We start from the raw sequence: 17,932 nt of genomic DNA on the forward strand, positions 1-17,932 counted from the left end.
CATCAGGGAAGCAAGGAAAAGTGAAACAATGCATACTTGATAAAGTATTGCGCGCAGCATAAATCCCTCATCGCGAAGGGCAGTCCAGGACTGAAACCCATCCTGGGGTGTCACAAGAGTGTTCGATGATACAAGAATATAGTCATTATTCAACAGGTATCGAGTACACAAGTGTACAATCTGAGGTCAGCCACTTCTAACACTGTTACTATGTAGCGCAAATTCGGGACAGCAACTTGTATCAATGTTCCCATTGCCGGGACGTCTTGGGTCTCCATAGTAACATCCATGTTAACCATATGGTAACATTTAACATAGGATTTACCATTGTCCCCAAGTGTCATTCCCATCTTAAATTCCAAATGTCCCTAGACCGTCCCACCCTGTTCAATTACCCTTGTCCCTTGTCCCTCGATAGCCCCGCCCTGTTCCATTCCTCTTGTCCGTAGAGAGTCTCACCCTGTTCCATTCCCGTTTCAGTCTATACAGACCCTATGTTCCATTTCCATTTAGGATATAGTGAGCCTGTTCATTTCCTATTTGAGGCTATACAACCCTACCATATTCAGTTTCCATTAGAGGCGATAGTACAACCGACCAGTTTTGACATCGAAGTCTACGTGAGGCTATAACTCTTGTGGCTATAATACAACCCTCTCCCAATTTTGACATAGAAGTCTACGTGGGGCTATAACTCTTGTGGCTATAATACAACCCTCTCCCAATTTTGACATAGAAGTCTACGTGGGGCTATAACTCTTGTGGCTATAATACAACCCTCTCCCAATTTTGACATCGAAGTCTACGTGGGGCTATAACTCTTGTGGCTATAATACAACCCTCTCCCAATTTTGACATCGAAGTCTACGTGGGGCTATAACTCTTGTGGCTATAATACAACCCTCTCCCAATTTTGACATAGAAGTCTACGTGGGGCTACGGTACCCCCCATCCCTACTTATGTCTGTGTACTTTGTTTCTAAACAACTTTACACTTTTTGTTATTTGAAAAGTATAGATTCTGCTAAGTAAAATTAGCGTATTGATTAGTAGAGGAGTAGGTGCTCACCAGCCAAAATTGCGTACTGGATTGTAGGTGTGGATGTTAGTAGGTGAATTGGTAATGGTTATTCAATGTGCGTATTGGCTAGTAGAGGTCAATGGTGGTCAGTAAAACTGTTGATTAGTAAAATAGTTAATAATTTCACATTACATTTTCCCTTGAGGTGAATATGAATGTTAAATTCACCTGGTCTCCAGTATTCCACTCAACATGTTAATCATCTGGACATTATAACACAAAATTCCGTTGACCGTAGACACCTAATCACATGGTAATCATATGAACATTGCAACATAAACTTCCATTGACCCTAGAATCTAATCACATATTAATCTAATGGACAATTTTACCATTATATTTCCTTTGACTCTGAAATATCATTTTTGTACCTAACACAAAAACAAAATCATGAGTTCACGGGTAGATTTCATGCTAACGTCATAATGTTACATTCCTTTCAACCAAGACTCCCACTCACATGTTACATCTGTGGACAAATTAGTACGGAATTCCCACTGACCTCCGACTGACATACTTTCAAGATGGTAACCATAATGTTAATTCCCGTTTACCATAGACAGGCCTATCTTATCCAAAGGCTGCCCCCTATACTACTTAGTACAGACAGACGGATAGTTAGAAAAAGTATGACTACTGTAAGCTCCTACGTGATGATAACAAACCTTAATAGTTGGTTTATTTACATTTATCGAGTAGCTTGATTCATTTATTTGTCTGTATTTTATAGTTTGTACATATAACCCGCTTTTATTTGGAAATTAATTAAAGGAATATTTATTTTCTTTGCATAAAAACAGTATATCCAGAGTCAATGGAATGGCTCTGTGCCGTGATTGAAAAAGAAATGACGAAGATTAACTGGTCTATATATCTACTATATTTTCATTTAGTTAAAATATACTTCATAATTTCCTGTATCTTGAATAACTTAATTGTGGGAGACTTTTGTTACAGCAGATTTGTTCTCTAATGCGAGCTGATGGATATTCACTAATTGTAGGCCAAAACAAAGAATATATTTTAAGGCAACAGATTATTCCTAGTGACTTTGTGAACGTTGCATGTAAACAAGGTACTCTAAAATGGAGCCAAGTAATTCTGAAGAACCCTTGATACAGTGTTTTGCACATGTTACTACAATTACCGTGGAGTGGTTTTTTGTCATGTGTAGAAAGAATTCCAAGAGATAGTATTTCTCGGTGTATGCTGGAGACCAATTATGTAGTCTAATATGTCATTTCTTTGTTTGAGCAGCAATTACGGAATAACCATTTTATGACCCTGTCCGTATCATCGCCTTACTGACATCGAATTGATGACAGTATTTGGATATCTATACGTAAACACTTCATTGATGATATGGTGTATTTCCAGACATTTTGTAAATTCGCTGTCTTTCCACGTGTTGTTTACCTTGAACGGAAACGTATGGATTAACAGTCATTTATAGTTAGCTACACAGTTTAGTCATCTTTAATACCTATTTATCCAATATAACCACTTTAATTTCGTATAATTCGGTTTCATGGCAAAATTAAAGTTTAAGATTTGGCACGTTATAAGTAGTACTATGCGAACAATTCTTTCGCTACAGACGTAATTTTCATCGTAAATCACACAATCCACTATGCAAATGCTGATCGGTGTGGAGCACGCAAGAGGGTTATAATCGCAAAGCATGGTTGTTCTGCACTTTTGTACAGATACACGTCTGTGGATAAATATAAAGTCCTCAGCAAAGGAAGTATAAAATACAACATTGGAAAACAATCCTATTCAATCGAAATGTGACAAACTAGTTTCGACCATCCGGCTGATGATTATCGTGCCATCCGGCTGATGATTATCGTATGGCATAAGCTGTGGAACCTTCAGTTTGGACAAAGCATATTTTTCTTGAATAAAGCTTACGACATCAGTTACAGGGAATGTACTATACATAATTTCTGTCTCTGAAAATAAGCTATGAGTACTAAGGTATATGTGAGGTCTGGGCTAATCAAATCATATTACACTAGATTAAACTATATATGTGAAGTTTGTACACAACGTGTATGCATGCAAATTTAATTCTTAGGATATTGCCTGCCCCAAACTGTTTTGTGAATTGATTCAAAGGCACTTAAGTTGATGTATTTTGCATTAGATCTATGGATCAAGTTTGTTTTTATTAATTGTTATTTATATATGTACCTTCCAGATACCCCTTTAGACTCAGAATTGTCTGACTTTGGTACAATGTTAAAAACAAATGTGATATATAATTATCCTTCATAAAAACACAAAATACACACATACACATGAACCCATTTCTTTAAGAAATGTATACATGATTTCTGTCTCTGAAAATAAGCTATGAGTACTAAGGTATACGTGAGGTCTGGGCTAATTAAATCATATTACACTAGATTAAACTAGACTCCAAAATGTTCATATCTTTGTTTATCAACAATACCTATTGGGATATTTGAAGAGCATCAACATGACCTATTGGGATATTTGAAGAGCATCAACATGACCTACAGGGATATTTGAACAGTATCAACATGACCTACAGGGATATTTGAAGAGCATCAACATGATCTACAGGGGTATTTGAACAGTATCAACAAGACCTACAGTGATATTTGAACAGCATCAACAAGATCTACAGGGATATTTGAAGAGTATCAACAAGACCTACAGGGATCTTGGAACAGTATCAATATGACCTACAGGGATATTTGAACAGTAAACTAAAATTGAAAATGTGATTATATGCAAGCGACATGCAAATTAAAATTAAACCAACTAATCGATCAGCAAGTCAAGAGGTCTTTTAAAAAGCTAAATTAAAAGTAATCCGATTGTATCGTCAGCTCCTGTAGAGGGGCAATGTTTCTGACCAACTCAATTTCAGAGAAAACAACATTAAAATGAAAACAATGCCTGCCTCACCATACACGTTTACAGCTAACTTGTGTAGGGATATAACAGTCCTCCATGTGCCTTGGTTTCGTGTATAATATTCACGCATAAACATTGGTTTCGTGCATAATATTCTTCAATACACATTGGCTTCGTGTATAAATATAATATTCCTCCATACATTTTACTTTCCTGTAGGAATATAATATTCCTCCATACATACTGGCTTCGTGTAGGGATATAATACTCCAACTCCCACTGCAGCCTGCTTGGCGAGTGGTGCTGAGCGCGATGATAAGGCTATAAGTACCTTTAAAAATTCACCGAAGAACATCACCGAGGCCAGTTCCATACTATGATACTTAAACAAGTTTCCTCGCGTTAAGAACACGAATGAATCTTACATGTCCATGCACAACCGTCATTATTATACTTGGATGTGAGGTCGATCTCTAATGTACAGGTGTATCTCTAATGTGCAGATGTATCGTTAATGTTTGACCGCGAAGAGCTACAACGTGTCCATCTTGATTCACAAGTGCAAAGCGAATATGTGTAAACCGATAATTATCATATCGAAGATATACACGTGCAGCGGGTGTAATCATACGAATTCACCTAGTTCCACTGTTGGCGAAAATCCAGACAGAATATAAACTCTGAACAATTATGCCTGTCATTTCAAACCTGCTTTCATAACTGCCACTGACAGCGTCACAAGTTAAATTGACTGGGTCGCTGAGGTAATCCACACAATATAAGGAGCGATACGATATCCCAGACGTAAGAATCGCTTACCGTCTGGAACGTTGTCAAGCCAACCTAAAACTAATCTTATCGGCGACTGTTAAATGATAACCGAATACATTTAAGATTATATTGAGATGAGAGAACTGAGTGTGAGCTCAGGGCACTTACGGACATTTAGTGTCTTTGCCAGTCACTAGTGCGATTCTTTGTACGATTTCTTCATTGATTGATTGTATGTCGTACGGGCCTGAAGGAGGCTCGGTATTATCTCGGGTACCGTCTCCACCATTATCGGATGTAAACCAAAATAAATTGTTTCGCGGACAGAACACCAAACGGATGTGATCGGATATTAGGCCAACTGCAATACACTGGCAGCGACGCTAGTGAGATCTCATGAGTCCGTGAATCACCAGAGGTCAGAGGTGCAGAAGAAGTCACAATGAATTCTGGTTTTGTTGATGAGATTTTGATCATCGAGATAACCCTCTGGGCTGTAATTACAAACACCTATTGCATACCAGTATATATTATGCGTAGCGTAAGCATCATCTCAATTGTTTCAGAACTCATCATCGATGTTGTCTTATACATAATGAATATATTCAACAAAATCATGCATCAGCTCACGATGTGAGTCTCTGTCCGTAATATATATTGCTGAAAAACCGCTGACAAATCGATATGTCCTCACGGATGACTTCTTGTGCGTTGTTTCCCGCACAAACTGATCCCACAAGTGTTTCCAGTCGATCAGCAAAGTCGTTAGTGTCACCCAATCCATCAGAAGCTTTTCCTTCTATTGACTGATGTTCTTTTTACTTTTCATTTGTTCATCTACCCATTTACTGTGTTCTTCCAATGTGTGATATTTTAGTGCAGGTTGTTAATCTAACCCCTCTTTATATATTGTCCTATTCTGCTTCCTATTTGGCAAACCAAATTGGAGATATATCTAAAAAAATTGCTGTGAGTAAACGTCTATATTTTGGACGTTGTTCTGTTTCATCTGGTGTGGTTGCAAGTGTTTGTTTTGGTTGTCGCTTCGGTGCAGGTTTAGGTGGACCGTTTTCCTTTTCGATTGTGATTTTCGTGCAATTTTCGCAGCTAACTCGTCGCTTAGCTTAATGGCTCTGTACGTTCTTTGTTCTAATTGTTGCTTCTCTTGAATGCGTTGTAGGGCAGTTTTTACTATAGCATATTTAGGACATGGGTCTCAAGGAAGTTGTTGTTTTAATTGCATTACTGGTTGCAATTGTTAAAAAAATCTCCCCATAACGCTTCACCTTCTTCAGTTCATCCACTCATAAATGCATTAAATGTTTGCATAAATTAATTTAAAATAGTTTCCAATAAACTCCCTAAATATCATTTTAGTTCATTAAAGGATTATGTATCATGTGTCTTTGATGGCATGTTTATAATGTATCCTTTCCAGTTGTTAAGTCATCAAGTACAATAGTATCTTTTGCAAGTACCATTAGCTTTTCCAATGTCACCAACATCTTATTTCACTCCCTCAATCGTAATTTCTGCATTACTCTAGTTGCGTTTTATAACCTCGATACGTTTGGCAATCTTACGAACTGGACCAGGTGCTTCATGGTTTCCGTTAGCGCTGTCACCTGTCCTATGGTTGCAATGGTTGCCTTTTTAATGTCCTCAGCAATTTTAGAGATTTTCTTTGTGGGTTTAATTAGCGGAGCAAATATTTGTTCACATCCGGCTGAGATGTCTTCTCTTGCAGTTTTGTCGCGACTGTAACATAGATTTCTACGGCCTTCAATCACATTTTGATTCAATTTCCGCTGTTCACGAGCGGCTTTACGGCGTAGATCCTCATACCCTTCTGTCATCACTGGCGGACATTTTATATGGTTGGTTTTTGATTATTATATTGAAGGGTCCAATCCCACACGATATTTTTTGCTGCAAGTTCCAGTTAAATCAATGGTGAGAAAGCTATACTGGTCTTTGTGATCTGCGTAAACATTTCACGAAATTCATTGCACATGTGTTCGGCAGCACACCAAATCCTATGTATGTTTCCAGAACCATTCGCGTCACTACCACGAAATACAATTAACATGCTGCAGTTGTCACAGATTACGTTGGGCACATGTTCTTATCACTGAGTCAAATAAATGACGTCAGTGTTTTTGTACAGACCTCGTGAAAACATTTATGCGGGATTAAGTTGGTTATCAAGCATTACTTCGTTGTACACTAAAAGACTGCTTTTGAAAACATCTAAACCGCCAATGGTAGGTGCTTCTTCCATCGTGGAAAAGAAATCGATGATGGTTCACCAACTCTTCTCAACTATCTTTTGTCACTCAACGCTTTTTGAAAGATATTTAAGACATCATAGCAAGGTTGATCATAAGTCGCTTGTACAATCACGTACAACACATCCCATGTTAACCATCGTTAAACCATATTCAACAACATTTGGTTTTTATTTTCCTTATCCAGCAAGACCAATGATCAGCGAACGAACATAGTTTAGAAATACGGTTATATTACCCGACTTAGACGATTTCTTCGTTGCTTGTGCAGAGGAGTCAATGACGGAAAAATCTTTGATTTTTCTCAAATCTTTCTTTCTGCCGAAAGCATCTGCGACATTCGACTTTCGTGATGCCATTGAATAATACAGTGTTATAGTACGATCGTGTTTTCATACTGAGTGCAATGTCGTGCCAAAACACGTACCGCAGATCCAACTCTATTTTATACACGTAATGGACAAGCAGAGATTACTGGAACTTGTGTTGGATGTGGAGAAAAGAAGTTCACATTCATCAGGAAAGCTGCAAACGAGTTGGAATTTAAGAAAATGTCGTAGACCGTGATATTATGGCTGCCTTAACAAAGTTACCAGAGACACAATGGAGCAAATACCCTGGTGAATAAAAAATATCTTCCAGGATACAATTATGCAGCATGATTCTAACAACCAACCAAAAGCCTGGCGAAACACGTCAACCGCGTTGATGCTGCTTGTTACTGACATGTCCATGCTTCTAAAGCAAATCATTATATCCGTTCGCGTCAACGCGTCAACATGCATCTCATCCGTGACTTAAATGCGATTGGGAGTACGTGTCGCATGATGGGTCGTCAAAGGAGATATGAAAGCCAAGATTGGACTTGGAAGATGATAGACCCTCTAGTGGACAAAAGTCGACATGGAGGAATACAAAAGTCCACTCAATAAAAACAAATTAATATACATGCAAACAATGGACATAATGAGCCGGACAAAATATATTACAGTCTGCGTGGGTATTAGAAAAGTGAAGCCGCAGTGAAACATTTGTCAAGTGCGGCAAAAGTCACTAATGGGATTTCTCGAGCATGGTTGAGCAAGTGTTGTGGAAAATTTACTTACCGGTACCAAGAGAAATTTCACGTGGGTGGTTAGATGTCCAAAACCTAATGAAGACCATCACGCTGATTTGTTGTTTCTTCTACGCGATGGTGTCGTGATCGATAAGGTAAATTAAACACCTTCAAGTACGCATTATCAGTTGTCAGTATTTCCACGAGATGCAAAGAAGAGGATCAGCTGACGTCAAAAGCTTATGCATGTTCGTAAATGCACTCGAACACATTTATGCAAATGGACCACTCACATGGCCACGATTGTTACAAGTAGATCCTGGTAAAGAATTTCTCGGATCTGTTACTGCGCTGTTGACCAAACACGGTGTACGACTACATGTCGGACACGACAATGTGCAACGTGACCAAGCTATTATGAAACGATTTAATGGTACTCTTACCGAACGGTTATTCAGTCATCAGTACTCGCAGGAAGTGCTAATGAGGTCAAAGCTGTAACACGACTTCCATTTGTTATAGCAGCATTGAACAAAGTAGTACGTAATTGGGGATTTTGCGCCAATAACCAACTTTACGACCTTTCCAGAAAGAAGAAATTGCCAGTGGATGCTTATATATAAATGGTGTGTGGCGACGAAACTAATGATGTGCAAAGTGTACTGAATAAATTTATCGAAATTTGTAACAGTGCTGTAAATATTCCAAAATATTGAAATGTCAAGAATGCGACCTATAAATATGGTTCTTTGTATCGTTTGAATGCATCAGAAAAGTTCATTACAGAAGCACAAAAGTTGTTATACGAATTCTCTGATACAAAACAGAACACATTGATAATTTGGTTAATGAGGGAGTGATCTAAGAAATGGAACCCAACAAAATGTTGGCCAGCATTTTTAAGCAAACAAAACTAAATGTAGTCTGTGGAATATCGTGCATGAAAGAGTACACCCTCAAAAGAAACAATTCATCCACTGTATCTGAAGCGTGTGAAGTTTTTGATAAGGTCCGTTGTTTCAGAGAAGGCTAATTAGACAAATATTTTGTGGCCATAAGTACAGAAATGGCCTCCGAACTCAATTTGTTTTGCAAAGCAATATACCACGAATCAGAAAAGAGACAACATGAATGTATAACAATACTTTTAGACGCTCTCGTCAGACACAAAGTGGATAAAACTCAATAGAGGAAGTTTAACATCATTGGGTACATGCGACAGTCGTCTGACAAAACTGCTGGTGCTGTCGTACTCGATGATCACTCATTTGCGCTTATTGAGGCAGGCCTGTTTCTGAAAGATATTTTACTCAACACCGCAGAAGGATTTCGCTGTGGATACACTGAGATAGGCGTAGTTAGTTGTTTGGCAAGGATTTATTTACAGCTTCGCTGTAAAAATGGAGAATTCGAGTTGGGTGCTGCTAACAACATATAACAGAAAATGTAGTTAGCTTTTCGCCAAGTAGATAAACTATTGTGGGTATGTATTCACGAAGCTGTTAAAAGCAGCAATTTTTTTAAAAAAAATTGGAACTGCAACTAAAGAGAATGCTAACTTCCTTCAGTTTTCCGCCGAACCCTAATTTTGTTAAAATTATTTAGTCAGTGCTACATATCTAGATCCATAGCTTGTCTAATCTCGACATGTAATCAGCAATTCAGTCCGTCCTGGCCGAATGATGGACTATCTTCGTATTTTTCTGTGTAATAATGTCAAAATTTACATATTAGAAGGCGCCTTGGAAGAGTATTTGGACTGTCAGGGACACGATTCTGTGTCTTTCTATATCGCTCTGGGGAAGTATCTACATTATTAAATTAAAATTTGTGTTTTCGGCCTAATTATTTCACGTGATTATTTAGTATGCAATGTTAGCATGAAATTATCACATTGCCGCCGTTGTTGATGTAAACTATCATTACGTCAATGTAGATTGCAAATATTTTCCACATATACAAACACTTTGAGAATGTCGGACAAAAGTGATGTCATAGTGCAAGGATTATATTTTTTGGCGGTTCATACGGGTATACAAAATTCAAAAGGAACTGTCTAACGAAATTGCTAAAAACTGCAAGGAAGAAATAAAAATAAAATAATGATAAAACACTACGCAATAAGTTTTATTACTAAACTCTTTCACAGTGATTACTCTGTGATCACATATAAAACAAATTGTGATTTTGGCTGAATCAAGTAAATTTTGCATTATGGAAGGCAAGAGATAATTCTGCAATTTATATTCGTGTTTGATAAAATGCTTCTTGATTTAGTTAAATCAGGACAGAAACTTAGACATTTTGCATTCGTCATTTATAAAAGCTCCTATTGTTGGTGGTATTCCACAGACTGATACATGAATTGTCAATTGATGTTCGCTATATTCCACAGACTCATACATGAATTGTCAATTGATGTTCGCTATATTCCACAGACTGATACATGAATTGTCAATTGATGTTCGCTATATTCCACAGACTCATACATGAATTGTCAATTGATGTTCGCTATATTCCACAGACTCATACATGAATTGCCAATTGATGTTCGCTATATTCCACAGACTCATACATGAATTGTCAATTGTTGTTCGCTATATTCCACAGACTCATACATGAATTGTTAATTGTTGTTCGCTATATTCCACAGACTGAAACATCATTTGTCTGTTGTTGTTGTTCCATGTATTCATACATCATTTGTCAGTTATTGGTGGTATTCCACCGATTGATACATCAACTGTCAATTGTTGGTGGTATTCCATATGCTCATACATCAATTATCAATTGTTAGTGATATTCCACCGATTGATACATCAATTGTCAATTGTTGGTTGTATTACACAGGATGTTGGCAATTGTAAATAGTAGGTGCTATGTATATTTAATTTGCATTAATCGTTATCTATTTTTTATTTATGTTTTAATTTCATTATATACCATGCAAAATTGTATGTTGGACATGAGCTTGTCCAAACTAAAGTTCATTTTTTACTTGACTTTAATCATTGGGTTTTTATTATTCTGTAAACAACTAAGAAATAGAAAATAGTTTCCTATTAAATATGGGTAAACTATTATGATCAATATCTTGTTCTGATTCAAGGACAGTGTATTTATCAAATTTTATATTCTAATCATAACTAACATTTTATTTTGTAAAAATTAGGAACCTTATAGGTTATTTTTCATTATGTAATAGTTATTTTTAATTACAAATGCTAATTGTGACCTTAGGTCAAGTAGAGGACTATATAACCCTGTTTTGCTAAATATAATTCATTAGTGGCTTGAGATCTGATCAGAATCAATTGTAATATTGTTGTGTCAAATAGTTTCTTTGAGCAGGAATTTTATTTATTCAGTTTATTTATTCTCTTGAAATACAAAGACCTCCTCAAAAAATAACATTCTTGTAAAAAAAAGAAACTTTATTTTTTGTAGTGAAATTTCAAATAAGGATATATTACTGGTGGCATTATTGTGATAAAAAAGACTGTTGGCACATCACCACTACACGGTTCACTACAGTTACATCAACAGTTCCTGCGATGGATTTAATTATGATTCAAATAAAGTGTATTCTAAACTTTAATTATTATGACTTGTTTTTGTCATTCTAAGATTATTTGGAATTAAATTTGAAATACTGTAAGTTCCTTTTTTACATATTCACTTTGTATTTCTAAGGATATAAACCGTTTGTTAAACTTTACAAAACTTATTGCTTCTCACTCTTTTCTATTACTTGTTTTAATACAATAGAGTTGTAATATTGGTATTATTGTAAGAGCGGACACATTAATTGTCAATTGTTAGTGGTATTCAACAGTCTGACACCTCAATTGTCAGTTGGTGGTGGTAGTCTACAGGTTGACATGTTAATTGTCAATTATTGGTAGTATTCCACAGTTTTGAACATCAAGTGTCAATTGTTGATGGTATCCCACAGGTGATACGGCAATTGTTAACTGTTGGCGGTATTCCACATGATGATATGTACAGTTTCAACTCATGGCGGTATTCCACATGATGATATGTCAAGTTTCAACTCCTGTCGGTAATCCACATGATAGTATGTCAATTTCCAACTTCTAGCGGTATTCCACTGGCTAAAACATGAATTGCCAATTGTTGATGATATCCCACAGGTGATACGTCAATTGTGAACTGTTGGTAGTATTCCATTTGATATGACAATTTTCAAGTGCTGGTGGTATTCCACATAATGATATATCAATTTTCAACTGTTGGCGGTATTCCACACAATGATATGTCAGTTTTCAAGTGTTGGTGGTATTCCACATAATAATATGTCAGTTTTCAAGTGCTGGTGGTATTCCACATAATGATATGTCAATTTTTAAGTGCTGGCCGTATTCCATAAAATGATATGTCAGTTTTCAAGTGCTGGCGGTATTCCACATAACGATATGTCAATTTTCAAGTGCTGGCGGTATTCCACATAATGATATGTCAATTTTCAAGTGCTGGTGGTATTTCACAAGCTGAAACACCCATTGTCATTTTGGTGGTGTTCCATATGCTAATGAGCTATGTATGGCAGCTCGACAGAAAATTATAGAGGAAGAAAAACGAAGACAAAGTGTATCAACGTTATATAAAGAAGAAATCAAGGAGGAGGACGTTTCTGCTGTCAGATCTGCTATTCTAATTTTGAGGGGCAGGATCAGGTGACACATTAATCTAGAAACGCCAAGAAATAATGTTTGTCATGAAGAAACAAACATTAATATTGACATTAATGGTTGCATGAGCTGATGTGAAATCAGACGATAATATACCGGGCCCCTTGAGCCTCGGGGGCCTTGGGCACGTTGCCCACTTTGCCCTATGGATAATCGGCCCTGTATAGCCTAGTATGTGATGTAAAATGACGTTCAAGACTGGATCAGGTTTTTAAAAAAGATGGGGGGGGGGGGCAGGGGGCAAATGACTGTGTGTGTGTGTCTGTACTAGTTTTAGCTGGGGGGGGGGGGGCGGGTCTGAAAACCCGGACCTCCAAGCCCTCTTCCACTCCCGTTGCGATTCAGGCGTCGTTAAACCCACACAACAAACCAAGAAAACCCAAAACTGTATCAAAGAGACCATTATCACAGAGTTTGGCAAAAATCAAAACAATTAGGAGTCGTCTCCCTTGCCACGTTCCGGCAAGACTGCCATACTACGTATGATGGCTGGGTTATTCGTTACCCTATAAAAGACAGTTTTAGTAAATACATGCAAGCTTCTGCGTACCATATATACTCGCCTACAAATAGGATCCAACTGCAAACAACATAGACAGTAATCTATCGTCGCGTAATGTGCCGGCAGATTAGGGTCTATGTTGTTAGTTCTACTTACTAATCCTAACAAAGCGCAAAGACCAACAAAACTGGTACATAATGCGCCGGCAGATCTAGTCTATAGAGAATCGGACCAGTTACCTCCCGCATCCGAGGCGGTCGCTTTAAGTACTTAGACAACCGGATAGGTCTGGGATGGATGCGTACACTAGGGATTGCTTTACTGTTTTATGTTCGCTGACATAGCTGACATATTTCTATAGTAAAGCCTGTAATGTGATTGGCCTCTGTTCATACTTAGATAAATATACCACTGACATGAGAGAGAGAGAGAGAGAGAGAGAGAGAACAAAAAAATTATTGATGCGTGTACATGATATACCATTTAATGACATGTATATTTTCCGTGATTCGCTACATGTATGTTGAAAGCAAGTTAGTGTCGTGATTTCATTGAACTGAATACTTCTACTAAAGGAAATCGAGGCAAAAGCAACAATAGAAAACAAAATTTGAAAGTATGAGAGTTTTAACACGTAACTTGACCAGCAAGAAAAGTTGTTTATTATTATTGTTGTTGCTTTTGTTGCTGTCAGTAGACGATAATTAGGCGACAATTTGTTACCGACATCTTACATTGACAAGGGAGTCGGCATGTACCGTACATACTCACTTTTCAAGTCGTGTCAAAAGGCGAACAAGAAAGAATGCTCCTGCAGATCAGGGTCCATGTTGTTTGTTCTACTGAATACTCCAAACAAATTGCACAGACCCAGATCTGCCGGCGCATGATGCAATGGCTGATCTGTGTCTGTGAAGTTTGCAGTTGGACTCGTCTTAAAAGTGAGTACATAAGGTAGGTCTTGTACAGTTACTAAAACTTTTATTCCAAAAATTGCTGACCTTAACTGGCTGGAAATTTCGAAATGTTACGGCAGTGCTCTGACAACTGTAATATATAGTGTAGACGTAAATGTGCCTATGTCGCCTCTGGCAGCCTTAGAAAGGAGACATTGACATATTGTGCACATTTGTTCCATAGGAGCCTGTTGCTTTTAATAGCTTTACAAGATAATCATAATTGCTGTAGCAAAAGTTTACTGCAAAACACAATTTTATTTGTTTATGTTGTCATACATATATTGAGAAGTAAACGAAAAATAAACAACCAAACCCCGAAAAAAAAACAAAAAAAAACAAAAAAAAACAAAAAAAAAAAACCAAAGGCTGTCCTCTTAGTTAAATGAAGTATTGTGAACGTTTATTTCCCGGGGAATCCGCGCCACGTTGCCTTACATTAACCATAAATATTCGATGCATTCGTCTTGCCGGCTAGGGATAGGTGAAACTTGAATGTAAACATTTATGTTGAACCCTCTGTTGCGGAATGATGAATGGAAATTTGCTTTTCTACTATACTATGTTACCAAGTCTGTCGTTTAGATCGGTAATATCGGTCAGGTATAAACCCTACCCATTCATGAATTGTACTGGTGTTGTGGAACAGAGTGTGATATGGCTTGAGGCTTAGAGGCGGTGTCTGTGGAAGATTCGGGACTGTCATTGGTGCTCGGAGTAGTGTGGCACGGCAAAATGGGATGGGCCATTGTATCAGGGCAGAGGTATTTGTTGATAGCGTTCTAACTCTACACTCATTACTTACATACTCCGAATACAAACAACATGTAGGTTGCTACTGTCACCATTTTAACTTAGGTAACCAGAATCTTAGTCAAGTAAAGGGATCTTCTTCTCCACACATGATGCGTACTGTTGATACCGCTGCTGCTGCTGCTCTCCCGGAAGCAAAAGAGTTGAGACAGGGTCGGGATGCTGATTCCGGGATTAGTTCTCAAAGCGACGGAAATGATTCTGATTTAGAAGGATTAATGCTGAGCAGGAAACTAGAATATAACTTGCGTACCCGGACTCTTGTAAATAGGATTGAGACGGAGATTAAGAAAAATTCGCCAAGAACTCCAAAACCAAAATCAAAGCCTGCTCCGCTCAGCAAGTACAGAAGGAGAACAGCAAATACACGGGAAAGGACTCGAATGAAGGACATAAATGCGGCCTTCGACCATTTAAAGAAAGTTTTACCAAATATTGAGAAGGGATCGGGAACACAAATGACAAAAATCACCACTCTCAGGCTTGCCTTGAATTATATCAGTGCTCTCCGAGAGATTCTTGGATATACATCTGAGGTACCTTGCGAGTCCGGATCCGACATGAGTAGTTCGGAGACAGCAGGGGAACTGTCATCGGACGGAAATTCAACTGGGATACCAAGTGTGTCGTCAGGTGACGAAGTCTGCATGAGTCCTGAGGACGGAGATCTCCTTGATATAGACCTGCTTTCCGAGGACCCTTCGGGTTTGCTACCTCTTGATCCGGAATCATTATTGCTCTGACAATACCAAAGTCAACTTATTTCTAAATTTAGCAGCAATCTCTCTGTCTTGAATGGCGACTGGAATGTTGATTTCAGAAATACGGGTGTATGACTAAATGACTATAAACGTCAAGCTTTCACCCAGTCGTTGTTTCGCGTAATTGCATGACGAAAGCCATTGGACTATTAATTCCGGCTGCCGGTACATCACATGGTGCCTGGATGATGGTGGTAAAAATTTCTTTACAAACTAAGCGATAGACATTCGAATTCAACAGAATGGTTCCTCGTGGGATCCTGCAAATGTATCTAACAACGTATGAAGATTGTATGGGTGGGCGTAATGGTAAAAAAAAAAATATTCGTGTTCCTTTTATACATATAATGCCTGGAATCTATTTATTACCCACAAAGACAAGGGAAGAGGATGGGTGTGGGTATTAAATTATAGTGGTCTTTGTTATATTAAAGTGCAACGGATACCAGATACTAATTCGAACAGGAATATAAATATCCATATTGCTTGCTAGGGTACTTGGCAGAAATGTGTAAATAAAAACTGTATTTGCAAATTTGCTAAATACAAACTGTCGGACCTGTTAATATATATTGATGATTCTACCTATGTTACACAGTATGACAGGGACAGAGGTGTTTTTGACTGAGAAGTAAACCTAATTACACGTGTAGTCTGATACACAGTCTCAGGAGGCGTTTATGCCGTGTCCGCTCAAGTATGCGGGGTGCATAGTGTTTGCATTTTCTAACATGCGTCTCATAGTGCTCGTCTTATTCAGAGTTCATATTCATTAATCAGCTAAAGGTATACATTTTATTCATTGTACGTTGATATTCCGCCCTTAACCCACTGTGGAAATAGTTTGTACAAATGCGGCCTGTAGATTGTGAATTACCTTTTGCAGTTCCATACACGATGTCTGTAGGACAAATTGGGTCATTGCTAAGCGCAGTTAATCGAATGTGTATCAATTTCATCTGTGCTAACGGCACTCTTTTACTCACATAATCTCAGTTCTTGTAAATCACGTGTGTATTCATGCGATAACGTGACCGACAATTTTAAAAAGATTTGAGTCATTTATACTTATTTTTACTTCGCATCCTTTTTAGCTACCATTATACGTATAAATTAGATATTAATTTTGTATTTTCTTAAAATTTCAGATTTCATATCAAAGGAAAAAAACTAAATGCATTCATAGTTTCTATTCAGAGGCAACTCACAGTAGATATAAAGATATTCTAGCTCCAAGTTTTTAAATAAAGGCACTATTTTAATGGTTCAATATATTATATTTCCTGATTAGGTTGCAAAATATGTTATTTTCAAATTGATTATTGACACAAACGTGATATTGCATCGCATATCAACCCATGACATTGCAGCTAAATCAACATTGCCGTATTCATTTTATCATTTATTATTTGAAGACAAAAAGACGCTGTCAGGATATATCACCCATATTGTTCTACTTTTCTATAGTTTTATTTATTTACAAACCTACAAACACTGTTACAAGATGTTCTATTATTTCTGTTTTTTACAATTTCCACAAAAGTTTACACGAAAATTAATAAATCTTATGTTGAATAAATACAAACGTCTTATTGTATTCGTTCCAACCTCTATCCGCTAAATACAAGGCTTTTGTCTCTACCTCTAATTACACAGGTGTAGTACTATGAAAACTGCTTGCATATGAAACCCTCTGTCTCTCTCGCTCGCTCGCTCGCTCGCTCTCTCGCTCGCTCGCTCGCTCTCTCGCACACGTTTCCGACATATATTTAGTTAAGTAAGTGCTTTTCTTGCAAGCAGAACAGGTTTAGTTATTTGCAAATGAATGACTGGTACTAATATTGCAAATGTGATACTGTGCAAAGCGTTTGAAATGTTTAGTTTTCAAAAGTATATTATGGAAATATCACGGTTTTCCTTCGCAGTTGATTTCATTCGCCTTGTTTTAAAAATCTTTTTTGATAATTTGACATTTTCATTAATTATATCAAGTAACCTTGCTTATATGTATACGGTCCCCATTGACTCTTTTTGGGCAAGGTTACATGGAGTGTCATTGATGAGCGTCTAACTACGGCTCAATAGGCACATTTTACGAAGTG

At 37.5% G+C, this 17,932-nt stretch overlaps 1 protein-coding gene across 1 annotated transcript; it reads left to right on the plus strand.

Moving 5' to 3' along the window:
* Positions 1-14,775: 14,775 nt before the first annotated feature.
* Positions 14,776-17,415, plus strand: LOC149804723 (uncharacterized). Its single transcript, XM_089943470.1, has one exon. The coding sequence runs from the start codon at positions 14,997-14,999 to the stop codon at positions 15,810-15,812; it is 816 nt and encodes a 271-aa protein (XP_089799596.1). The 5' UTR covers positions 14,776-14,996; the 3' UTR covers positions 15,813-17,415.
* The last annotated feature ends 517 nt before the right edge of the window (positions 17,416-17,932 follow it).

The sequence above is a fragment of the Sinohyriopsis cumingii genome, chromosome 2, assembly GCF_028554795.1.
Source record: "Sinohyriopsis cumingii isolate HCF-2022 chromosome 2, ASM2855479v2, whole genome shotgun sequence".
Taxonomy (NCBI): Eukaryota; Metazoa; Mollusca; class Bivalvia; order Unionida; family Unionidae; genus Sinohyriopsis; species Sinohyriopsis cumingii.

Coding starts and splice junctions, on each gene's coding strand:
- LOC149804723 (XM_089943470.1), top strand. CDS start 14,997: ATGGGCCATTGTATCAGGGCAGAGGTATTTGTTGATAGCGTTCTAACT.